Here is a 26,092-nt window from a genome sequence, read left to right on the forward strand (position 1 = left end):
ATTCTGGCAGTGTGCAAGAGCTACATTTGAGGTTTACTTTAGCAAGAAGTTGGATGAAATGGACCAGCTGGGGGGAAATATTGTTCAGGACTTACTGAAATACAACAAGGAAACATGGTGTAGGGCATATTTCAAAGACCATAGTAAGTGTGATGTAGTTGAGAACAACATGTGTGAGACATTCAATAGTTGGATATTGGCAGCTAGGCACAAGTCTATCATTACTATGTTAGAGGAAATTAGAATCAAGTGTATGGAGAGGATGAATAGCATGAGAGAGTTTTCTGAAAAATGGGTAGGTGAGATATCACCCATGGCTATGGAAATACTTGGAGAGAATGCTCAAAGGGCAGCCAAATGTGAAGTCAAATTTAATGGTGAAACAGGGTATGAGATCCAGGATGGGCCATATAAACATGTTGTTGACTTTAGGGCATATACCTGTACTTGTAGATCATGGCAACTCAAAGGAATTCCATGTGCACATGCAATTACAGCAATGCATTACAAGAACTATGAGGTTGAGCCATATGTTGACCATTGGTATAGAAAGGATACCTACCTTAAGGCATATAGCAGATTCATTCAACCTTTAACTAGTATGAATTTGTGGCCAACAAGCACACTGCCAGCTATTGAGCCACCTGTTATAACTGCAATGCCGGGAAGGCCAAAGAAAAAAAGGACAAAGGCTGCTGATGAACCAAAGAAGAAGTTTGGGAAGGGTACAAGGATAGGGAGACAAATGAGATGTTCTTTGTGCAAGACTGTAGGACATAACAAGAAAGGATGCCCATCAGCAGTAAGTATTAATGTTTGTTTTGTTACTAATATTGAAAGAATTCAATTACTAGTGATAGTTTTGTTATGTGTATGCAGAAAAACCAAGAGGGAAGGGCTGGAACTAGTTCAGGTAGAGGTGAAACTGCTGAAAGTGGAACTGCAGCAGCTGGAAGTGCATCAACAATACCTGCAAGTGCATCAACAACACCAGCAATCCTTGATCCAAGCACACAACAATCAACTAATGTTGCAAGAGGTCCAAAAAGGAAGACCAATGAGCCTAGAAGAGGTGGTGCAAATGCAGGGTCTAAGAGAACAAAGACAGCAGGATATGGTGTGCTATTTGATTCAAGTGGCACTGTTATACAGAGGGTAAATATTTCAACTCAATTACACAATGGTTTACTACATAATCCCTCACTCACAACCTTTTATTTTTGTGCAGTCTGGAACTACTGACAGAGTGGTACACAATCCTTCTACACTCATAAGTTCTGCTCCTACCAACATTGAACTTAGGTTCAAACCACCTGGACTAAAGTGGAAGGGCCGACCAGCAGTTACACAAAGGCAGCTGCAAGAACAGAGTTACAGAAGGGCAAAGTCTGCTACAACCACTCAAGCCACACCAGTTACACAATCCACACCAAGCAGCCAAGCCACAACAGACATTAATTGAAGTGCTCAACTGATATTTACTATGTTTTTGTTGACTGTGGTAGACAATATTTTGTAAAGCTACTTCATTATGTATGTTTTTGTTGATTGCCTATCATTGACAATATTTTGTAAACCAACTCCCTTATTTTGGATGTTTTATTAACTGCCTATAACACAGGCCATTATATTAGTACTTGTTGCTGTAATGGAGCCTTTGTCAATATATTTCATGAACAAAATTTTACATCAACACAAAATATGTAGCCTAAACCCAGGAAATAACAAAGTGCACTATCAATCCTAAACAAATAACATAATAGCTAACATTAGAACAAGTACAACCACAATTATAATAGCAGCGACTCTCAACTTCGACCTTCCTTGACTTCTTTGACAATGGCATCGATCACTCTTCTTAATAAGAGCCGCAAGAAGAGTCTTGTAGTGTTCTTCCTCAATCGCAGGATCAACCCATCTGAAAAAGCCACAACCTTCACCAATCTCATATCTTCGGCAGCCCAGGAACCTCCTTCCAGGATTGGTGGGTGTTCGTGACATTTTAAGATCTGCAGCAACTCCACAATAACACAAAGGTTGCATCCTCATTGTTGAAGGAGAAGAGGCGGCAATAGCGTTTTTGTTGCAGGAGAAGCAGAAAAAAATCCACTTTCAAAACAAAAGGAGATTGCAAAAATTGATGGGCAAAGAAGATTCACATGAAATTAAAATTCTATTTTTGACAGTTGAAGCTAACAAAGAAAGAAGAAGGCATCAGATTTGCTAAATTTAGCTTCTACAATGTTCAACAATGGAGAATAAGGTACAAAGAAGAAGATGGATGTTAAATAGGCTAAATTATTACCGTTAGGGCTTTTTTTACTGTCTTCACGCCCCTTACAGGCGTGTGAATCACGCACTGCAGCCACATATGACACATAGGATAAGCCACGTTGGATAAGCGTTTATTATTCACGTTTTGAATGAGTATAAGTGTTCAATTGGCAAATATGTAAGTTTGGGGACCGGCATGACAAAGTGGGTGAAGTACAAGTGCCGTTTAGGCTATTGTGCCATAGAAATATTGTAGAAAAATTGTAGAACGCATGAGATATAAACAAATTTCACCACTGGTGTAGCAGATCAAACCTGCAATTGCATTCGATAGAGATACTGCATTCCAAATCGAAATTCCGCACTATTATACATAGCGGATACATTCCTAAGCTTTTGTTATCCTTTTTCGTCTCCATGTATACTCCCATATCGTTCCTAATTTCTATTGGCGGATAATATTCGTTGACAATGTATTTGATTTCGATTATTTTTTCTAATGTATCGATCATTTGATGCTCTGTGATTGTAGAAATCAATTGGCTATAACTTGCATCTTCACTGACTACAATTCCGTTGATATGAAAATCTCTGTATCTCCCAAAGCTATCCCAATTACCATTTAGCTGAAGCATAATAGCTATTTTCGACATTATTGCATATGATTCAGTACAATTGTAGATAATTGATTCGATTTTGCTTGTGAAACCAGAATATACAGTGAAAAACAGAGTGTTCGGAAAATAGAGTATCGAAATTGTGAGAGAAACGAAATAATTTCAGGCTTAATTAATGGTGACTAATGCGTTGCAAAAGATCTTGGTAGAATCCTTTACTATCCCAAATTCTCTAGAGCTGTCAATATGGGCGGAGCGGGCGGGGCTAGCCTAGCCCAGCCCACGTGGCTTTAGCAATTGACGGGCTGGGCTGGGCTAGCCCATCATTTTGATGGGCCTTATAATGGTCAACCCACCCCGGCCCTATGTGGGCTGTGGGCCCCCACGGGCCGGCCCATCATTTTTATAAAATATAATTTTATATTTTTTTTCTTTAAGTTCTAACAAAAAAAAAAGATAAATATTTAAAACTTAAAAAAATCTTATTGGAAAAATTTCACAAAACTTAATAACTTTTTATATTATTCCAATATATTACAATAAACACTAAAAAGCAAAAGACAAGACCATTTCATTCACTAAAAGTCAAAACTCAAAGCAAACTATTCAAGAGAACGTCCATGACGCTTATGGGATATCCAACACATGATTTTCATCAAACACATTTGAATCCGCTTGTTAGAAGGTTGTTTTAACTTCTTCACTTTCATCTACATTTACAATTCGTTTGCAATATTAATTAGTTAAATATTAAGAATAGTTAAAATTTTAAAACTAATTAACGTTTCAAGACTTAGATCTTTTAATATGATGAGCTTAATAAACTGTAAGCTTGGGATACTCTTCTTATTATTTTTTGTCATATAAATTTTTATTTTATATATTTTAAATACATATTTTTATTAGGCCCACGGGCCGGCCCAGCCCAACCTCAGTCAAGCCTCACGGGCCACGGGCTTACTCGGGCCGGGCTTAAAAGCCTCGTTTTTAAATGGGCTTCAAAAATTCTAGCTCAGCCCTGCTAAATCACGGGCTGGGCTGGGCCGGCCCAACGAGCCAAGCCCATATTGACGACTCTAAAATTCTCGCTCCTAAAAAAGGAATGTTACAGCATAAAGGATTCTTTTTTAAATGATTTGTATAGATTTTGTAGGAAAAACGTATCCAGCTCGAATAATATTGTAAACAAAGACATTTTTTGTAATAAAATTTCATATAGTGTATAGGAATGAAATTTCCCAATACGAAATACCTTGTGTACCGAAGTGCTTGTGCTTTTTTTTTTTTTTTTTTTTTTGGAGATGATATTAAATGTCATTTTACAGGTCTGTATTCTGAAATCTCCTCTTAAATCCACATTTCTTACCTGTTTGGATCGAGGGATTTTGCCTTACGTATTCCACATTCACCTGTGTAAACCCACTATACTTGTTTGGTTTTATATTTAAAAAAATTAGATGTAAAATACAAACTCAAATTATAGATCAAATGGTTTGTCATTTTGAAAGGTGGAATCTCCATTCCTGCCAATATAAGTGTTTGGTCTTGGAAGTTATACTGCAGGGGTAGGAAAAGAGGGAATGAACTATGAAGGGAAAACTAACACTTCCATCTTTTGCTTTCCATTGGGAAGAAATTTTATGCCCGAAATTAACATAGAGAGAAACCCAGAGAGGGAGAAAATATTTACAACTTTCTTTTCCTTTCCCTCTTTTCAAGGTAATTGGAAACATTCCAATATTCTGGCACATTCTTCCTTACCATAACAATAGCTACAGAAATAAAGATATGGATATTCTTAAAAGATTATTTAGCTAAACATAAAACATCTTTAACTTCAATCTATCTCCAACAGAATTTATTTCATTCATCAAACACACTTGTCATCAGTATGTACAGTTAGCAGTACTATCAGGCATTTTCTATGAAACAAAAACTCTGAGTCTCTGACCAATGCAACACTAAGCAAATACTCACATGAGAATTCAAAGTTCATATCTTTCACTTTTGAACACTTATATTTTTTTACAAATAAATGAAAATCCTGGTAGTCGACAAAAAATTTCCACGCCTTCAAGAGGTGAAGCCAAACAAAGATAGAATAAAATCAAATAATAGGAGTAGAATATGGAACTAAATAAGATGGCCCGTACACGAGTAAATGAAAGTTGAAGGAAACAACAAATATTATATGAACACGCTAACATGCAAGTGGAGATACTGGCTCTGGCATGTTTATTGCATGGAAACAACTGTATCATTTGAACAGATCACATATACAGGGCTCATGTATTACTTACTTCCCGTGGTGTTTCTCATTGCAATGTTATACTTTCCTTCTCAAAACAGATATAGAACATGTGAACTTCTTGAACATGCTTTGCCAGTAGCCAATTACACGTCTTGATTCTACTAACCCTCTATTCTTCCGACGTCTTTAACCCTTCTCTCTTCCCCTTTCAGCTACCCTATAACCTATTTGTACAGTATAGAGGAGTTCGTGGGAAAAATGCATCAATGGGAACTGATCATGCTGACATCTCGTCACAGCCTTTTTGCAAGATTCTTTTTCAACCCCTTAATGATTTTGCCGAACCACATCAGGTTCATCACACCAAGAGCTGAGGGGACTCCAAAAACCAAAAGAATACCGAAAATGTGCATGTGAATGACCTGCAATCATTTATTCATATTTCAGAAAAAGAAAATTTTTAGTAATTAAATGAGAAATCATTTGATACTAGCACATAATAAGAGAAGATAAATAGAATGCACTTCTTGGCAAAGAAAGGAAATGAAGCTAGATTCTGGAATTCCAGATACTGCCCCACTCCTTGAAGTATGCAAAAGGAAAGGAAAAAGGAGGGGAAAAGAAAAAGAATATTAAAAGAAGATCCTGGTATACTATTTCCAAACTCCCTCTTCTATTTCCGAACCTCGTACACCATTGCAGAGATATTCATGTTTATCCATGTTTCAGAAATAATAGAGTGATAAAACCCCTTGATCAATTCAGGAACAGCATTAGTCACCAGCCAATAACTTTTTTGCAGTAAACAGATATTTTTACCACCAAAAGGTTTGTCTCATATACTGTGTAATCTATACAAACTAGGGTGGTTCATTCGGATAGGATATCCGAAATCCGAACCAATCCATTCAATTTTGGATTTCGTATTTCGGACTGGATCGGATTTCGGATTGTGTTTATTAAAATTTCGGATTTCAGATCGGATTCGGATTGGTATATTTTAATCCGATCCGATACGAAATCCGAAATTATTAGGCAATGTACAAATACTACACTTAAATTTCGGATAGTCAGTACTTCCTTTACATCTTCCTCCAAGTTATTACCTTTACAATTGCTAGATTTAGCTATATTGGCACCATAGCACTCTCATAATTGCATAAACATGAATTTTTCTTAATGTATTGCCTCTTTTACAAAGAAATATACATATTAGTTTGCAACTTCGAGGCATAATAATACGATCCGACATCCGGTCCGATCCAAACTTTAAAATACGATCCGATCTGATATAATTCGGATCGGTTTCAGATTGCATTTTCTAGAACACGAAATTCGAAATCCAAAATCTGAATCCGAAATGTGCTAGATCCGATCCGATCCGTGCACAGCCCTTACAAACTATAAGTGAAGAACATGGTTTGCACCGAGCCAAAATTTCAACAAGGGAGATGGACAATCTTAAAATTACAAGGTTAAGCTTAATGCTTACTCCTTCACGTGAATTTTCTATAGATCCATATAGTTCTCTTTACTAGTATATCAACTGTTTAAAGCGTATATCTTTACTTCGAATTTTCTCAGTTAATAAAAGATTAGATTGTCCACTGCTGTTTTTGGTTGATAATATGCATATATTTTATTTTCTATTAGTGTTGAATAACAACAATTTTAAAACTTAGGTGCTATACAAACTTGCATTATGCTGTATTTACAATTTATATTTTGTGCAACTACAGCCCCGCGATTTAGTCGTTCAAAACTAAACAACAATTAAAGTAGAAATGGAAAGCACGTATTCTGAAAGCAAAGGTAATGTAACAAATAATCAACATAAGTGAAGGATTGACAGCATTCTAAAAGTAATCACAATGATAGACTTTTTGATGATAAACTTTAATGTTATCGGAGGGAAGAGGCTTTACTTATTATGAAATCCATATCAATGAGTTGGCGGTTATATTGGAAAGCACTACAGAATCTTGCCTAGAGAATACTTTTAAGAATATAATGTATTTTTGAACAATTTCTTCAAAATCCTTTAATGCAAATAACAGGCCATTTTAATTCAAACTAACGATAATTACGCCTCAATTCCAAGCTAATTGATGTCAGCCATATGGATCCTAACTATCCATTTCAATAAGGACCTGTTTCATTCCAATATTAAATAGTTTGGGATTTTATTATCCTACAAGTTCTGTACATAATCGACAGACATATAAATATGTAAAAGATTAGAAAACTACCAAAAAATGGAGATAATGTAAGCATACCAATATGTCTAAGTCTTCATCCCAGCTAATGGGAATAACCTATATGAATCTTTTGCTTCCGTTATGTTTTACTTTTCCCAAGTATGCCTGGATTCCAAGAGACTGTAGGTCTTTTGAGACAACAGACAACTCCGTTCCATGTGATTTTAGTCTACCCTGTCCACTTACAATGCCTTCAATCGACATGGTTTCACTTCTACGGACGGCGCATTTGGAGGTCTACGTAAGACATGACCAACTATATCAAGCAACCTCTCAATTTATTGTCTATGTAACCTTGTATTATTGCACATCCATCTTAATATTTGCATTTCTAGGACACTCATCTTAAGGATGTGTTGAACCATAGAGGATTCACTCTCATATAATATTGTTGGTCTTACAATTCAGGCCATAAAGTTCTTAAGATCAAAACTTTAATGGATTTTTCCGTCAAATAAAGTTAACCAAAATAGTTGGATTTTGATTATGGGAATTTCTTTGGGCATTTAAAGAGTGTTAGTAAAACATATTTCAGAATAGCCGAATTCCTCTGGAAGAAAAAGTTAAGACCTTGTTGAGAGAGAGAGAGAGAGAGAGAGAGAGAGAGAGAGAGAGAGAGAGAGAGAGTTGGCGATAAGCAAAGAATCACCTGATCATAGTGCAAATAAACATGGTAAAACATGTAAATGAACAGCAAAATTCTTGCAACCTGCATTTAGTAACAGAATTCAGTTAGCAAATACTAAATAAGAATCAATGAAATGGTTAAATGTGTCAAAGACAATGGAATCATGGCATGTGTCAATTATAAGGAGCAATCATTCCAATTCACTACAAATCACCTCTATTCCTCACCGCCTCCCCACTCTTATCTAGAATAGAAAATTTTGGATGAGAGAGGGGTAGCAATGCACTGCAAAGTGTAACGGTCCCTTCTATATGTCATGCAGCTTATGTTAAATGGACTCTTCATTTGCTTTGACATACCCATGTTAAACGGTTATGACATGATTCAGGATACATGAGGCGGATTCTTCAGCATATAACAAAACCTGCTAAAAATAGTGTACCCCAGATAATACCCGTTCCTACATCCACGTAACAAACCATGCTACAAATCCTTTCACGTAAAATGACATTGTATCTGCCACATGAAGAATTGAAGACATCACTTACCAGCCATGCAAAAAATATCACCACGCCATTAATCAGATATGCACTAGATCTTTTCAGTCCAGCTGTATCAAGAAACCTGAAAGAAAGCCATAAAGAGACATAAGTTCATAGGGTGCTGCAACATGGATGCTGCCGAACTTCACCAACATGTCTTCTTCTTAGCACCTACCATCTCATGTTGATCTCTGGAGTTGTCACCTCAGATATCAGTACCATGAATGTATAAAGCTGTCCTTCTCCAGTGTACATGGAGTATGCTACAGCAATTGCTGAAAGAGAATGATGGACAACCTGAAATTCAACAGTTAAAATTTGACATGCTACATATAAATCTGCACATCGTATTTCCAGAGATTTAATGGCCACCCTTCCAATTATACTAACGTAACACAAGACATGACTGTTTTTCAGTTCCAATCAAAATGCAGAAGTCCAGGAAAAACTAGTTGCCATAAGCTGCATTATATATCAGAACTACATTGAATTGGTCACTGCAAACTGGTTAATATTATTTACCTCCAATCCACTAAATGCATTTTCTCTCCCTTTTTCCTTCTTATAAGAAGCCCCTCATCATTTTTTCCGATCTGTCTGACAGTAATCTTGGCATATGAAACAAATACAAGTAGGTATATTATCTAAAATAGACCTCCATAGTGTATTTTTCCCCTTTAAGCATATATGTCTCTTTCAACTGTTCAACCTCTTAAAATTATTAATTACCTGTTGTTAGAAATCTTTGAGTTTTTTCCTGAGTGATAATCCCAGATAAATGATCTGTGATGTTGTTGTCCTACAACCACAAAATACTCGCCAGTGTGAATATTTTGCAGATCTCACATCTCTACCAACTCAGACTTCTGTGTGTTAGTATATAGTCCTAATTCGGCTGCAAACCGAATCAAGTTCTACACAAATATTATAAGTTTCTGCATTATGGCCCACAAAAATTAAGGCATCATTCAGGGAATAGCAAAAGATAGAAACCCATTATCCATTTCCTTTCAATCCCCACTTCAAACCCCTTTAATATACAACAGAAACTCCTAATAGAATATGATATGCCTTTTCAATATTAAACTTGCATAATACTCCCCGAGGTACTTCACTATTTAATCTCGAGTCTACAAATTAACTTGGTGATTACTCATCACAGCACCTGAAATTTGTCTTCTCAACAAAAACATTCAGCGAGAAAAATTTAGATTCTCCATTACCAACTTAAGTCAAGTAACTAAACAATTATTGTCCTCTAAAGTCCTACATATGAAACACTTCTTGAACATTGTTAATCACCAAGTCAATAAGGAGCGGTCAATCTTCTTTTCTATCTTTTTCCCAGTTTCCACTAGAAGTGCACCAGCACTCGTTAAACAAGCCTAAGATTAGAACAAGGAGATAAATGTCATCCCTTTGTCACTTTACAGAAACTACACCCTGCCAAAATAATTTGTCATGCCTCTGAACTTTTTCCAAAAGAATATTTCGAGATGGAAATCAATGTGGAGTACCCAGAATCCAAAACATAATAAAATTTGTGAACTTACTGGTGATTTGCAAGCTGATTGGCAGAAGCATTCATTGAGAAACAGATGTTGTAGGTTAAATTAAATTTTGTAACCCACCACCCAACACGTCTGATTTTAATTTAATTATCTGGTTAGTACTTCCATCTTACGACCGTATCATTTAGTCCATATAACAACAAAATAAAAAGATCCCTTTTACTTTTCTTTCCACTGTACAAATGTTTAAAAACCAACCATGGCTGTCTATGGGTCAATATTTCCAGCATACAACACAGAATCTACTTTAAAGGTATGAACTTTTTGAACTTCTCTAGTGGTTGTTGAAGATCAAATGCTGAAGTCTCCATCAAGTGAAGTTCCTTGTGTTTCATACTTGTACAACAAGCTAAAAAGCTAGCATGTATCACAAACACGTTCATATCTACCTAATATTACGTAAATATTAACACTAAACAGTATTTACAGGTATTTATGTTTATTTTTCATTTTCACACCTAGACCCAAGATCCAAACAGTATGGCATCTATCCTTAAATTCAAGCATTAAGCCTAGCAACAGAAAGATCCTATCAGAGAGCAGGGAACAAAGGGGATCACTTGCCACATAACAAAGATAACCACTTTGTGATGCACCGCGCAGGGAAAAGAAAGAAAAAGAAAGAAAAAATGAATGAGATAGATTGGTGGAGATATCTGCCTGGCTGATTTCAGGAAACACAACTATTGCTTGTTCAAAACTAAGAAAATAATTTCTATGTTAAGTGAAGTGTCTTCCACTTGAGAATATATACTTACATACTCTAATCCGCCCAAAGAAGGATAAAACCAGCAAATCATTCCAAGGTCTGAAAGGAAGTACCCAGCTGATACCTGACAATGTCACAAGCTGAGGATTAAAATAGCCAGATGACAAATTTGACATCTAATTTACTTACTGACACATGAAAATGAGAAAGGTAAATCAAGTTCTAAGCTAATTAGGCTAGCAAGTCCTGACCAGCATGCCTGCTATATTGACTCTATTACGTTAAGCAAGATAATGCAACATGACCACATAGCCTAATCCACAAAACCAAATGATATAGTGCAAATACCATGGTATAAAGCTAATGAGCCACATAATGGAATTCTAAGAGACATAATACCAGCTTAAAGAAATAATAACCAACTTTTGAACCGGTTTATTTGTTGCTGAAGCTATATATCTTTCAGGAAACTGTTGCAAAAGTATAACAAGGAAACAAAAGAAACAATACGTTTTTGTAGTTTGTATTTATAGAAAACATTTTAAGAAAAGGAAAGACTTTCAGTTCTCGGCTATCTTAATATTTTTTTTTTTGTGTGTGTGTGTGTGGTGGTGGGTTGTGTGGGGGGGGGGGGGGTAGGGGGCTGGTTGTAATAGAAAAGGCCATCCATTGAGATGCCAAGCTGGTGTGGACAATATGTAAAAAAAAAAGTGAGAGTGACTCAACCACAGTTCATTTGATCTATCCTAATCATTTATAATACTGATATTTTCTACTCCCACCAATAAATTACATGAAACAAAAGATATCCTTTTCCCCTACTTGTGTTCCTCTAGCTATTAAAGTAAATAAGGCAAAAAAGTTCATCCTATACTACTTCTGTTCCTGCACTACTGTAGAACAATCTCCTATTTCTTTCATCTCTCATTAGCTTAAATTAAAACATAGTTCTTCATACTGTCTCTCTTTGCTGATATTTTGATACCTCCAGCTCATGATGGTTTCTTTTGCTGTTGTTGGTGCTAACCAAGCAAACATTGACAGAGAACTAGCAGAATACCACAACTGTGTAGTGAATATAAAATGTAACGGTAATTGGTCGGTGTTTTCACCAATTTCCTTACACAAGCAGCATAAATCACCACAATTCTTCTCCTCCTCTTCCTTATGTTGTCCACCTTCAATATTACGTTGTCCACCAAAGTGAAAATTACAACCTTCTTACGTGCTTTGGTGTCATACACGTTCTTCCACACCTTCCTCCTCTCTCGATATATCTTCCAATTATATGATTTCACCAACATCTTCATTCCTTTGACCCTCAGGCCTCAACATCACATCCTTCTTGAATTCCCTCGGGACCAGTTAGAGCTTCCAAAATAGTTCCTTATCTTCTCCTTTTCTCAATCTTGACTAACCTCCTAAAAGTAACATCCCGAACCATGCAATTAAACCGTGCATAAATCAACTATGCCTCATTCTGAATTACTTAGAGTTCATCATACGAATCATCTACATCCATTTCGCTCTATCATGTCCATTTTATTCCAATTCTGCAACACCACATATCTTCCAAACTCAAACCCTCACCCCATTACACAAGGTGTTGATACTCAAAACTGGTTTTTCATCTTCATTATTCCCTTCTCACTCAATCCAGTGTGAATCTAATATATCCCTGTATGAGACCAACCTTTTCCTGTAGGTTATAAATCTTTATATATTATCGTATAACCAATTTATTGATGTATTATTTCACTCCAATAAGTGGCTGGTTTAACCAGGGGGAAAACAAAAGTGCTAGACAATTTGAGATGGTTAATAATAGACTATTTTAAGCTTATTTCGAAAAGTAATTAGTCAGTCTCATGTATCGTCCCCCAATTCCAAATATAAGTGTCCATATAGAAATGTGTGTGTGTGTGTGTGCATGTATGTGTTCTGTCCTGGAAGACCAGGCCACAGGCAGTGGTGGAGGCAGGATATTTGTGAAGGGGATTCAAAAATTTAAAAGGATAAGAACTGTGCTCAATGGGAATTGAACCTGCAAACCTTTAACCAAATTTGGACCCCTTGACCATTGATCTAAGTTTTTTACTTGTGTCAAGCGGATTCTGCATATTATATATATACATAAGAAAGAAAATTAACCCTATATAGATAGTACAGTTTTCCGACAAGGGGGTTCGGACGAACCCTCTTCCGCCGCCCTAAATCTGCCCCTGGCCACGGGGATTGCGGTCCAAATATGAGACTCAGCAATTGTCTATATAACAATGCGGGTCTTCAGAATTGGGATATTGCTAAGAATTTTAATATGTTCAACTCAAAAGATGATTTTAGTCCGTAAAATTGGGTTTTTTTCTTTGGTTAAGATTTCAGTATCAAATACTTGACACAAGGAAAGTTATTCGAGTTGAAATCAGAGAACAGTCTTAAAAGGAAATGTCACCATATTTCAAATAACATGCATCAAGGCTCTACCACTGCACCCTCACCTCCTGGTTTGCCCACAAAAAAGGCAAGGGAAAAAGAAACAAAAGAAGAACATAAAAGACACAAAAGAAACAAGCCTTAGCTTAGCTGGCACCAAAGGGATTCTACCCCGTGCAAAGTGTAAATTTGAATCCCTTTAAACCCAAAACTCGATTGTTTTCCCCTAAGAGTAACAGGTCCATACAGGAAACAACAAACCAATAACGTTTTTGCCAAAGAAAAACTGAGCCCTAACTTTTTCTAGTTAAGAAGCATACATAGAGGTGAATTCAAGTATTACATAATTAATTATTTACAATTGAAGTTCCGTCTACATTAGCATTACAAGGATCAATACCAGAGTCATCTTTTTTCTACAACCAGAGAGATACGTCACTGGATTTTGAATGCCTGAATCAACACCTTTCAAGGAAACCCAAAAGGGGAAGGAGTATAACAAGACAATACTCAGCATATACAGTAGAAGATTACTTACCCCTAACGTAAAAGTCGATAGCGGTGAACTTCTGGTGATTAACAGGCCATCAGGATTGTGATCAGAGAAAAGATTGGACCAGAAGGCAAAATACGTGGACACAGCAGATATGAAAATGGCATGGACTGTTGACATGCCACTGCAGAAAAATAAGTCTCACAAACATGAGTAGTAAATAAAACCTCGGGAAGTATAAAGATAGAATATTTACCGGTTGTTCCACTCAATCCTTTGAATTTTTGTTAGGGTAGTGTACGTCCTGAAGTAAAAACTGCTGATCAGCTGACATAGATCATAGACCTGTGAAGAGCCAAAACAGTTTTAAAAGGAATGAACAGGGGAAAAATTGTGCGGCAAATGAAAGTAACTTATGTAGGACATGTTCTATACTTCTATTATTTTCTGAAAAACCAATTAGAAATATTATAATTTTCCCCAAAACATTTTCTTTCTTTTTCTTTTGTATGTTTCATCACTACCGTGACAAAGAAGATCAAGAACATGTAAAGTTTCTTCATCAAATATGTGTCAGCTTTGAATCAATAAAGGGAAGTCCTTTCTTCAATAGTCACAAGAAAGATAAAAGATATATGATCGATAAACATTACCATTTTGCAAGCAAATATGCCAGCAAAGACAGAAGTGTAAGGTATAAAAGGATCTGCTAACAAATAAGTTTTAACCAATGTCTCAGCCCGACTCTGATAAGATCTAAATGCTACTATATTCCGTGCAGGAGCTGCCTTTCTACCCATTGCAGTTGCCATGTCTTTAGCTCTCTTTTTAACTACTATCTCCGATTATAAAAAGAACATCACCTACACATGTACACTGCAAATACATCCCCCAGCTTCCTGAAATGGAATATTTAGCAATATATCTATCAGCCTGCAGAGTTATTTGATATAGTATGAGCATTATAAATGTCTGTTTAGTGAGGAGTATGAGCATAATAAATGTATTGGATGTGCGTTGGTGAAAAGACTTGGAGTGAAACTTTCGAAATCTTTCAAATGAAAATGAGTAACTACAAATATCTTAAAGATCAAACCATATACAGGCAGTACCCCAAATAGATTTCAACTAAACTAATGACAAACTCAAATATAAGCAACAAACATCATTTACTATACTTTGCCTTATATTCCCTCCTCTTTTTGCCTCCTAAATTGTTGGAGGGTCTGAGCCTCCAAAATCACAATGATACAATCATGATCCAACTTGACTCGATCTTTTTGACCCCTTACTGGAAGTAAAAGAGCTCATGGTAAGGATCATGCACAACTTAAAATTACTGGTCTGCTAAGACTCCTAAGCCACTTGGTAATATTAACTCAAAAACAACAAGTAGTCCTGCAAACTATCATACCACTAAATCACTAGAAATTCCAGCTCAAAGAAGCCTCCAGATAAATAGAGAAGAAATTGTACCTAAAAAACCTAAACCACAGCATTATGACATTATGGACAGTGAATTAATAGCAAAGTAATTTAACCTTCTTTCCACACAAAACCTCCCCACCCCCCTCCCTGGTCAAAAAACAACGGCACTAGTTGCTATATTCACCGACCCCATTTCAAAGATTGTGTTTTTATGACCACTAGATGCTGCCAAATCAAAGGTCAAATCTTGAATAATGCAAGAGGTCAGATCAATACCCAGAAAAATAAAGCAAGATACATAAGCAATATCTTGCAGATCAAAATAAAACACACACACACATTGCTTCTTACCCTGCGAAAATATGCAGATTTCAGAAATCAACAGCATGCAGCCCACCACATTACAGAAAACCCAGAGAAAAAAAAACGGATAAGAATGCCAAATAAAAAAAGAGTATTTGGAGAAAGATTTGTTGCAAAATGGGGTGTAGAAGAAAGTGACCGAAAGGGAAATGATGAAGAAAAGGCAAAGAACCCGTGAAAGGGGGGCAAAAACGTGAGATACAATCAATATGTTATGATTTCGTGATTGTTAGTATTAGTTTGCACTGTAAAATGGAATCTGACAACCGAAGCAATGAATGAAAAAGTAGGGCGAATATGAAAATGTAATTAGTTACTCATATGTTGTGGTGGGTAATGGTGAAATATGCAATCAATTAAAGTATTACTAGTATGTTAAAAAAATACTGTAATAATAATATAATAATAATTATAATTGAAGTGCCATGATAGCTGTCTTTGGTTCTTAGGATTTACGTGTGGGCTTGTGTTTGGCTGTTATTTGATTGTTTTGTGTGGATGCAATTGTATCTTATTCTTGTTTCAGTTTCCTTTTTCTTCTATAAAAGATAAGATACATGAGAAACAACCCAAAAATAAAAGGAACAACGAAAAGCTAATGAAATATAGTACTAACTTAGAACTACTTCTGGATGAAAAGATTCAGGAGGATATAGAAAGAAAAAAAAAAGAAGATTAGACAAATATTAGAATCAATTTCCTCTTTCTTTTCATTTCGGATTTAAATGAAAGAGTCAACGCATTAATCTTGAAAGTCAGAAATTTTGTGATCTCGTTTGATAGGATTATAAGAATAACGGAAAAGGGCCAAAAATGTCCCTCTACTATCTAAAATAAGTCATATTTGGCCACCCGTTATACTATTTAATTAAAAAAGTCCTTACTGTTTGTGCCCAGAAATTAAAATGTCCCTCCATCGTTTACTCTGCCATTTAAAATTAAAATATTCACTTGGCAATCTTTTATTGGACGATTTAAACCCACCCCCTATTTTTTAATTAACTCACGACCCGGTTCATTTTATCCGACCCACCTGTATATCACTTAAAGAACACCCCAAAACAGATCCTTCCTCATTCCTTCCTTCAACCACGAGAACAAAAGTTAGGGTTCTTCAAGAAAGCTTACTCTTAGTAGAGCTACTCCAATTTCTTTCATTATCAGTTATTTTATCCAAACCACACTGTAAATATTGTCCAAAAAGGTGGTTTGGCATGTCGGAAAATAGTTATTCATCCAAAAGGAAGTGCCACTGTGGGTAATTTGCTAACCACTTCACTTCGACTACTCTTTTTAACCCTGGGCGGAGAATCTACAAGTGTCCAAAATCATAAGTAAGTGATTAATATTAAATTTGTCATGTTTGAAATTTTTTATAGTTTAACGAATTGTTTCCCTTATTTGTTTGAATTGTATTTTAATGTTATAGGATGCTTCATGTGGTTATTGGGAATGGTCAGATGATCCTATTCCCGATAGAGCGCTTGTTGTAATCAATAATTTAAGGTCTCAGTTGGATGCGGCAAATGTTAAAATCAGTACTTTGAAGTCGTCGTTGGACAATGTTAACGTTGAAAGGGATAAATTGAAGGAGAAATTGATCGCTGTGAAGGCAAGAAACCATGTTCAAGTGACTAAATTAGAAGAGAAAATCCTTAAGATGAAGATTTTCACTATTATTTTATGTACCCTTTTTATTGGAATTATAGCCGCTAGGGTAATGAATTGAATTTTAGCTGCTAGTGCATTGTTGGAATTTTGTTCGAATTATGTAGGTTCATATATCATATGAGTTCACTTTTGTTTAGACTACTTCAAGTCTTGTAACATTGATGTTTTAAGTTGATGTTTAAGTTCTAATATTAATTGCTTGCTTTTGTTGGTTCTACTGTAGATTTAAGTTGAAGTTTAAGTTACTCCATGTTTTTGTTCAACTTTTAAGTTGGTCTTGATGTTAACTTGAAGTTTAAGATGCTACATATTAGTTGGTTGTTCATATAGTAAACATACTGCACATGTTTACAGCAAAACTGCATATTCAAAACAGTGAACATACTGAACATTAAATGCAAAACTGCAGATTCAAAACTGTGATTCAACATAGTGAACATACTGAACATTAACTGCAAAACTGCAGATTTAACATAGTAACTACATATTTCATTACACAAAATAAATCCAGATATGTGGAGACATGGATGCCATATTATACCCCCTAAATACTGTCACAAACATAGTGATAATATGACATCCAACCCCAACATTCAGCAAGAAGTCTACTACACAAAATAGGAAATGTATTGTCACATGGCAGTAATTACAACCCAACAAACTACACAAAAAGCAGCCTATTTAGTTCTATTACAATAGACTTCAGTTGCTTCCCTTTCTTGGCTTCAGCTTATCCACTTTCTTTTTGCTTTGCATCTCCAGCTGACTTCCAGTTACAGCACTTTTTCCTTTTCATTTGAGGCCTGGTGGTTTGAAAGGAAGTGATGATGGGAGACTAATACCATTTGTATCACCAGTGAATGAAATTACCCTTACACTTGAAGTTTGAGGTGGTTTTTGCCTTTGCAGAAGTCTTGTTTTAGATTCCGACCCAGTTGTCGGCCTTGTAACTACATCTGGATCAAGTTCAGGCTGCTCACGCTCAGGGAATGGACTGTTAGATTGACTGTGCACTGATGATGTAGGCATGAACACAAAATTTGAGCCTTGAACACTCGGCTGACTTGCTTGACTAGATTGGGGTGCTGTTAGGTGTATCTGTTCTTCTGATTGTTGCCCCACACTTTCATCTTCATCAACTAAGAGAAGATAAACAAGTAATATTACGCGGATTAAATATACCTTTACAGAAAATTGATTCTTGAATCGGCAGCATCGACTAAGAGAAGGCTTTCTTGAAGAACCCTAACTTTTGGTCTCGTAGTTCAAGGAAGGAATGAGGACCGATCTGTTTTGGGGTGTTCTTTAAGTGATATACGGGTGGGTCGAATAAAATGAACCGGGACGTGGGTTAATTAAAAAATAGGGGGTGAGTTTAAATCGTCCAATAAAAGACTGCCAAGTGGATATTTTAATTTTAAATGGCAGAGTAAACGGTGGAGGGACATTTTAATTTCTGGGCACAAACGGTAAGGACTTTTTTAATTAAATAGTATAACGGGGGCCAGATATGACTTATTTTTTATAGTAGAGGGACATTTTTGGCCCTTTTCCATAAGAATAATACTGAATACTCTCACATTCTTTGGAAAGAATTTGGAAAATATTTTAAAAGGATAATTTTATCTTTATACATGTTTATCGATGTATTAAAACTCATGATATTGCTAATGACATGATTTGTTATGTATAAGAATATAATTGTATTAGTTATATATTAAAAAACACTACTAAACAAAAGATTAATAATACCAAAGTAAATGCATATATTATTTTTCCTAATATATCCTATTTAACGATCCCCTATTGTTTGTCGTCTGATTAAAATATTATTGACAACTCGATGTGGAAAAAATAAATATTAAAAAAACAGATTTGATGGTCCATCTTTTTGAGTATTCAAGAAAATTGGACGATTGACCAAATGCAAATTTTGTATTAAAGATTACTTGTCTTGTTTTAGAAGGGGATGTAGGACTGGGAAGCTGCTCTGTCTTACCGAATTTTTAAATAAAAAATGACTTCCAAATTGAAAGAACCTTTCAAAAGGAATAAACAAAGGTTAGTAGGACAAGTCGTTGGTTACTAAACCTACTGCCAAATTAAACTAGTAGAATATTCGGTTGATTCCAATAAGTATATCTTAAATATTTTGAGAAAGATTAGGTTTATAGAAATCTAATTACTCTAATTGTATCTTAAGAAATGGCTGTTGCATCAACAATCCATATAAGATAGAATTATATCAACTATTTTAATAGGTTTCTAATTAGGATAACGAACGAACTATAGTGGGAAGCATCCAATCCCCTAATATAGTCCACCAAATATAGACAATTTAAAAGGAAAACAAGTAAATTGCTGGGACCTTTTAATATTTCATGTAATATTAAATACTAGTATTACTTGGAAAATTGAAATGCTAGTATTACTTGATATTGATACTATTGTTAATATTTAATAATAAGGTTACATTGCAAAATTTCATGCTTGCTTTTCACAGCACACAGCCACACACACATTACAACTCTAGCGACCACATCAAAATTGGAGCCCGTGACACATTGTGCTTGAATTCTCACTCTAAAGTCTAAACCACCCGTTGATGAATTGAAGCCATGTCGATCCAAACTGTCACTCTAAACCACCACATTATGCTATTTCTTTATCATGATACTTTTCTGGATAAATTCTGAAATCCAGAGCCAAGACACATCATTGTGACAGTTCCCGTTGAGGCATCAGGTTTCATGACAAACTTAACATCCAAAAAGTCTCTTATGTGCCTTAGTGCTTCTATTCCATAGGGTGACAGCTTCCCAACCCGAACTTCTGAAACATCTTTTGGACACAAAGCACATAGAAGAAACAGCAGTCCCTGTTAATATACACACAAACAAGAGATTGGTAAGACGAGGAGATTGAGGGAAGTATGATCAGCTAGAACTCTTAAAGAGATTAACGTTATCAGAAGTTATACATACCTGATGTGTTGAATCTACTACTCCCCCCTGTTTAATTTCCCCAAGTAGTGCAGAAGCAATTTGCTCGCCAACTTCCTCAGCAGGGATCAGATCTTTCCTATCATCCTCTAAGTCTGCATCATCTTCTCCTCTTGCATAAGAAACTGTAGTATCAGCAGATATAACACAACCAGAGGTAGTCTCTGCAACTAGAGAAATTCCATAGCCAGGTGACCTGCAATCAACTCAGATATAGTCAGCAGAGTCCAAATTAAACATGTTCTGGATTGTTACTACATAATAAGACAGCAAGTGCGAGATGTCCACAAAATGATCATACATTCCAGCTTGTGCTCCAGCTTTATGATCTGTAAAGATGTGAACATCTGAAAGCAAAGGATTCAAGATTCCTCGAGCAGCATGTATCATGGTATTCTCAAACTGAACAGATACCCTAGTTGAAAATGAAACACCTCTAATTCTCTTCACCAGACCTTCATCAACCCATTTAATAGCCTGTATAATAGCGGTCACCAAAAAAATTGGTCAAAAAAATCATTTATAGTTTTCTGACTGATTGTCATTCGGCTGCCCGCAGAATACAAAACAATGAAGTGAAGGAGAAAAACTCACTTTCAAACTATTCGGAACCATAGGAACTGAAAGAAGTACTTCTCCACCACCTTTAGGAGCAACTCCCCGACTCTCAATTTTCAGGTCCAATCCTTCTGCAGGGACTCCGAACTGCTTCAGTATAGGTAAAGTAGTTGATCGAAAAGTATCAATAGATGGGTCCTTCGAATCATTTGTGATCCCTGAAAATGTTGTTTCAAACTTTGAGATAATGACCAAATTCTTCAAATAATTGCGGCATTTACTATCACATAGTTACAAGGAAATCAATGATTTTAACGAAGCGAAAGCCAGTTTCAGTACTTTTTGGGATTTATCTTTGCACTTCACAGCTTTTTAGGGAGTGATATTAGAGCTCCAGTGAGGGCTTCTTGAGCTACTAAACCCAAGCTTTTTTACTTTGATAACGTGCCTATCTTCAGCTTAAGTATTCCATCGCCCTCTTTATGTATTCAACTTGCATCGAACCACCACCCAAAGCTGTCGAAAAACAGGCCAATTTCCTTCCAAATTGCAGAGCTAAGACTAATAACAGCAACCAAAAGGATTACAGATTTTCTTTCCTCAGCTAACTCACATGGATGTGTAACTATCAGGCAGCCAATCTCTTTCTTGTTGTGTCCTAGAAATCTTCTAAGTCATCTATTGCACTTTTCCTGTTCACTAAAATTTTTTATGCAAAAACACTGAAGGATCAAATTGCAATTGTGTATGCGGTCATCTCATCTTGGATGAAATTGATTGGCTGAAGACAAAGAAGATTAGCAGCATGTGAGGGAGTGGAACTAGAAGCTAATTTGGTTCAGGAAGTGGAACTTAAGCTAATGTGGTTCCTAAAAGGAACCGATCTCTTTGTTCATGCTTCTACTTGAGGTGAAGCTGGAATCTCTATAAGGTATGTTGCCAATCACCAGAACCACTCCAGTCCAAATTCGGCTTAAGGGCGTGGAAGAGATGACAGATCTTCCCTGGAAAAAAGAGAAAGGGGAAGCAGAGACAATTGAACAATGCTTTCAGCAGCAGAAAGTGAGAGAATTAATAGAGCCAGGCAAAGGTGGAGCAGGAGATAAGATAAAGAAAAATGTTTCAAGGATGCTTTAGGAATACACTATAATGACAAGGGGATTGGCAGGGGCGGATCTACCTAAGCCCAAGTGGTGTCACGTGACACCGCTTCGTCAAAAATCTTTATTAATTATTTGTATATAATTCAATGAAGAAACAAGAAAACAATAAAGAGAAATAAAATGACACCAGCTGTCATGAAGAGCTCCGTAGCTTAACGGGTCCGAGGCTGAAGAATTCTATGTGAGGCCGCGAGTTCGAACCTCAGTAGGCTCATTTTATGTTTTAATACTTTTATGCCTCATCCAAAACTTAAAAACAATGCGCTCCCAAAGGGATTTGAATCGCTAACCTGTTAGACGTTATCAAAGCACTGAATTAGTGGATCCTAAGTCATAACTAAAGAGACCAACACAATACAATTTTTAAATTGGAGGGACGCAGTTGCTTCCTCTGAAAGTTGTATTTTGTTTGTTGGTTGTTTTTTAAAATATGATATTATATTTATTTTTTCACGTCTAATGGTGACACCGCTTACAAAAATTCCTGCATGCGTCACCTGGGATTGGAGTGCCAAAAGTAAAATTTGGAGCACAAAACTGCCCTTCAACTCACCCCCCTTGCAAAATTGTGAAAACATGTGATAGAAATTGTAGCAATTAACATATGAAAATGACACAAAAAGATAAGATGTCATAGTCGACATTCCAGACTGATTAATAGTTAAGTGTTAGTTTGGACAAATCTTAGCTATATAATGATACCTCAGTTCAAGCACCCTCTTAGTACTTAATCTCCTTCCACATACTTATCCCGAGTTTTAATGCACTATCCTTTACAAGAGTAAACAAAATTAAAAAAAATGGCTATCTGAACATTCCTTTTTTCTGCTGATGACGCTTCATGAATTTTAAATCATGGGAATTGGATTGATATCACAACATGTATTCACTTTTAAATGGGTCATCATTACATCCATTCCTGAGCAAAAGATACATAAAGCAGAAGATAATGCTGTTAATTACCAAGTGAAATGGGTTATTTTCAATATCCAGTGAGCTCAAGGAACTCCACATAGAACATAATCTAGATCTTCTCCTTTTTATAAGGAGAACAGTTGGACCTTCACTTTTCAATCAAGACGAACGTGGTACTCTGCTTGCTAGTGTTTTGCAAATTAGACTATGTTGTGACCATTTCCATGATATAAATTAGTAAGTTACTGCCTGGCGGATAAAAGAGGGTCAAGGGCATACCTTTGAGCCTAATGGTGAGTGGTTTCTTCCCAAACATACCAAGCACAATCAACGGTTCCAAAAAGTAGCCGATGGAGCGACTAACACCACAATCATGAACTAAATGCCTTCCTCCCATTATAATTCCTGGTTTATACTTTAGTTTTGTTCCTGCCCAAAAATAGCACAACAGGTTCAAAGAATAAATTTTTAGCGCACGATATAACCAAAAAAATGGTATGGTTGGGGGCTAAATAATTTTTACCAGTTTCATTGATTTCAACGACGCAATCATCGCAGATTTTTTCAAGGAGACGGAGGAAAGAGACCTCGTGTGGACGAAGGCCGGGCCAAGTAGCCTCAGAACGAATATCCTCAATAACAATCGATTTGGATGAAAGGGTCGCTAGTAAAAGACGGAGTCTCAAGTTCTGGCTTCCTTTCAGCTTCATGTATGATACTTTCCCCATCTTCTTCGTCTCTGTCTCGTCTCTTCAACTGTAAACTGTTCTCTGAAATCTGAAATAGAGAAAGGTAGCGGCGGAATGGTGGCTGAAAGCGGGTTCAATGTTTAGGTTTCTTGTTTATCCGACCCGAAATAAAGAAGGCCTACAATTTCCTCATTTCAAAAGGGATTTTACACTCTACAATACTTACTTAAGATTACTAGTTTTGGTGTACCCTTGTATTAGCAAAAATAAACTTTTAAAATAATGTAAAAATTAACAAAATTTATAAGCTCTAAATAATAAAAATATTTTTTTTTTGTACCTATTTGCCTTGAAAGTTTTACAATTATAATAACTTTATATATGGAAAAAAAAAATCGTAAAACCTCAAAGCACATGTCCTACGCGCCTTGGAGTCCTAACGTGAATTTGCAAAACCTAAGAATATGATTTTCTTTTACAAAAATAATATAATACATTACATAAATCAAATAAAAAAAATTAACATAGAATGTAATTAATTTAAAAGTCCTAAATATTACAACAATAATTAAAATTTTAAATATTAGGATGATAATCAAATGACTATTTTGTTACTGTAAACTCGATTTTAATTTTTAAAGGAGTAGAAAAGACGAATGACATTTTAGTAAAGGCATTCACAATTTTAATATAAGTAGTCTTACGTACGCGCGTTGTGCGTGTTCTTTGTGTTAATGAAAACCAAAATTTAAAAATATAATAAATATTATTCAAAAGGTATATTAGCGTTATAACATTAAAAATTATTGATACGAATTCCAAAATGTTAAATACTAATAATATAAGGGAGTTATTGTACAAAAAGGTCATAGGAGTAGCATTGATTGATATGTAAATTATTCGTTCAACTTTTTCTGAGCACTTACGTACGTGCATTTGCATGTATATTTCGTATTACTTATTACAAGTTTTGTGTTAGACAGTTTACCAAAAATTAAAAATTATTTATCCATATTTTATTCATTTTAACGGGACTTCTAAACTGAAGCCTTATTCTATTCATACTTAACTAATTATATAGGTATTCGAACTGGATTATTATTAATAATTTTTTTAAAATTTTTAGCCCGGTTGTTGTCTTATTTTACCTATGATTTCTTTCTAAGGTACTTTTACTTGTGGTAAATTGGCAAATTGCATATATACATTATTTTCTCTATTTTTATTTTTTTGTATAAAATATTGATTAATCTTTTTATCGTTTAAAATAATTTTATGTTTTAAAAGATTGCCATTTGAATTTCCTAATATTTAGACAACAACAGTGGACAAAATTTTGAGTACACATCAAATTCTAAGTCCTTTGACCAAAAAGAAAGTATTGATTGCGAAGTTTAAATTCATACCACCTCAATATAATGATTTCATATTTTATAATCAAAATTATGTTTTACTGCACTATTTTCACGTACCTTGCCAAAATAATTGAGTTATAATTATTGTATCCTAATTGAACAATGTTTCGTTTTTTTTTACGCCCTAATTGTTAACTATAATTGAACTATAGTTAACAATTTAAATAAGAAAATAACTTATATATATGCTAACACGCGCTGATCGGAAATGGGGAGAGGAAGGCCAAAACGGACTGTGACAAAGGTTCAGCTAGCATAATTCATAGCATCAGGTAGCCGGAGCGACAATTTGGGGAGAAACTAAAATTTATAAGCTCTAAATAATAAAAATATATTTTTTTGTACCTATTTGCCTTGAAAGTTTTACAATTATAATAACTTTATATATGGAAAAAAAAAATCGTAAAACCTCAAAGCACATGTCCTACGCGCCTTGGAGTCCTAACGTGAATTTGCAAAACCTAAGAATATGATTTTCTTTTACAAATATAATATAATACATTACATAAATCAAATAAAAAAAATTAACATAGAATGTAATTAATTTAAAAGTCCTAAATATTACAACAATAATTAAAATTTTAAATATTAGGATGATAATCAAATGACTATTTTGTTACTGTAAACTCTATTTTAATTTTTAAAGGAGTAGAAGAGACGAATGACATTTTAGTAAAGGCATTCACAATTTTAATAGAACTAGTCTTACGTACGCGCGTTGTGCGTGTTCTTTGTGTTAATGAAAACCAAAATTTAAAAATATAATAAATATTATTCAAAAGGTATATTAGCGTTATAACATTAAAAATTATTGATACGAATTCCAAAATGTTAAATACTAATAATATAAGGGAGTTATTGTACAAAAAGGTCATAGGAGTAGCATTGATTGATATGTAAATTATTCGTTCAACTTTTTCTGAGCACTTACGTACGTGCATTTGCATGTATATTTCGTATTACTTATTACAAGTTTTGTGTTAGACAGTTTACCAAAAATTAAAAATTATTTATCCATATTTTATTCATTTTAACGGGACTTCTAAACTGAAGCCTTATTCTATTCATACTTAAGTAATTATATAGGTATTCGAACTGGATTATTATTAATA

General features: G+C 35.2%; 3 protein-coding genes across 5 annotated transcripts; 1 reads left to right on the forward strand and 2 right to left on the reverse strand.

The window, feature by feature from the left end:
• Positions 1 to 852: 852 nt before the first annotated feature.
• On the forward strand, positions 853 to 1,547 carry LOC109217479. The gene is made up of 2 exons (XM_019381730.1): positions 853 to 1,155; positions 1,229 to 1,547. The coding sequence occupies exons 1-2, from the start codon at positions 868 to 870 to the stop codon at positions 1,460 to 1,462; spliced, it is 522 nt and encodes a 173-aa protein (XP_019237275.1). The 5' UTR covers positions 853 to 867; the 3' UTR covers positions 1,463 to 1,547.
• Positions 1,548 to 4,861: 3,314 nt separating this feature from the next.
• On the reverse strand, positions 4,862 to 15,947 carry LOC109217480 (transmembrane protein 56-B-like). Of its 3 annotated transcripts, none has more exons than XM_019381732.1 (9): positions 15,556 to 15,944; positions 14,430 to 14,675; positions 14,033 to 14,121; positions 13,822 to 13,960; positions 10,900 to 10,974; positions 8,746 to 8,867; positions 8,577 to 8,652; positions 8,050 to 8,109; positions 4,862 to 5,564 (listed from the first exon to the last, which is right to left on the reverse strand). In XM_019381732.1, exons 2-9 carry the CDS (start codon positions 14,586 to 14,588, stop codon positions 5,436 to 5,438), a joined length of 849 nt encoding a protein of 282 aa, XP_019237277.1. In that variant the 5' UTR covers positions 14,589 to 14,675; positions 15,556 to 15,944; the 3' UTR covers positions 4,862 to 5,435. The 3 variants fall into 3 exon arrangements, with proteins under 3 accessions (XP_019237277.1, XP_019237278.1, XP_019237279.1); XM_019381733.1 differs by lacking the exon at positions 15,556 to 15,944 and adding an exon at positions 15,191 to 15,281; XM_019381734.1 differs by lacking the exons at positions 4,862 to 5,564; positions 8,050 to 8,109 and adding an exon at positions 8,125 to 8,488 and having other exon boundaries at positions 15,556 to 15,947.
• Positions 15,948 to 19,598: 3,651 nt separating this feature from the next.
• LOC109217483 (probable RNA 3'-terminal phosphate cyclase-like protein) lies at positions 19,599 to 23,770 on the reverse strand. Its single transcript, XM_019381738.1, has 6 exons — positions 23,400 to 23,770; positions 23,156 to 23,305; positions 20,835 to 21,016; positions 20,542 to 20,717; positions 20,223 to 20,436; positions 19,599 to 20,116 (listed from the first exon to the last, which is right to left on the reverse strand). Exons 1-6 carry the CDS (start codon positions 23,602 to 23,604, stop codon positions 19,907 to 19,909), a joined length of 1,137 nt encoding a protein of 378 aa, XP_019237283.1. The 5' UTR covers positions 23,605 to 23,770; the 3' UTR covers positions 19,599 to 19,906.
• Between the last annotated feature and the right edge of the window lie 2,322 nt (positions 23,771 to 26,092).

Source organism: Nicotiana attenuata, unplaced genomic scaffold (genome assembly GCF_001879085.1).
Source record: "Nicotiana attenuata strain UT unplaced genomic scaffold, NIATTr2, whole genome shotgun sequence".
Classification (NCBI taxonomy): Eukaryota; Viridiplantae; Streptophyta; class Magnoliopsida; order Solanales; family Solanaceae; genus Nicotiana; species Nicotiana attenuata.

What these genes read in the sequence shown, in the direction of transcription:
- LOC109217479 (XM_019381730.1), top strand. Translation starts at nt 868, where the DNA reads ATGTGTATGCAGAAAAACCAAGAGGGAAGGGCTGGAACTAGTTCAGGT. An exon ending in GTGGCACTGTTATACAGAGG is followed by an intron (nt 1,156 to 1,228) that starts GTAAATATTTCA and finishes ATTTTTGTGCAG; the next exon opens with TCTGGAACTACTGACAGAGT.
- LOC109217483 (XM_019381738.1), bottom strand. Translation starts at nt 23,604, where the DNA reads ATGGGGAAAGTATCATACATGAAGCTGAAAGGAAGCCAGAACTTGAGA. An exon ending in ACTCACCATTAGGCTCAAAG is followed by an intron (nt 21,017 to 23,155) that starts GTATGCCCTTGA and finishes CAACATTTTCAG; the next exon opens with GGATCACAAATGATTCGAAG. An exon ending in TGGTTCCGAATAGTTTGAAA is followed by an intron (nt 20,718 to 20,834) that starts GTGAGTTTTTCT and finishes GCTATTATACAG; the next exon opens with GCTATTAAATGGGTTGATGA.
- LOC109217480 (XM_019381732.1), bottom strand. Translation starts at nt 14,588, where the DNA reads ATGGCAACTGCAATGGGTAGAAAGGCAGCTCCTGCACGGAATATAGTA. An exon ending in GCATATTTGCTTGCAAAATG is followed by an intron (nt 14,122 to 14,429) that starts GTAATGTTTATC and finishes GGCTCTTCACAG; the next exon opens with GTCTATGATCTATGTCAGCT. An exon ending in CCAGAGATCAACATGAGATG is followed by an intron (nt 8,653 to 8,745) that starts GTAGGTGCTAAG and finishes GCTTTCTTTCAG; the next exon opens with GTTTCTTGATACAGCTGGAC.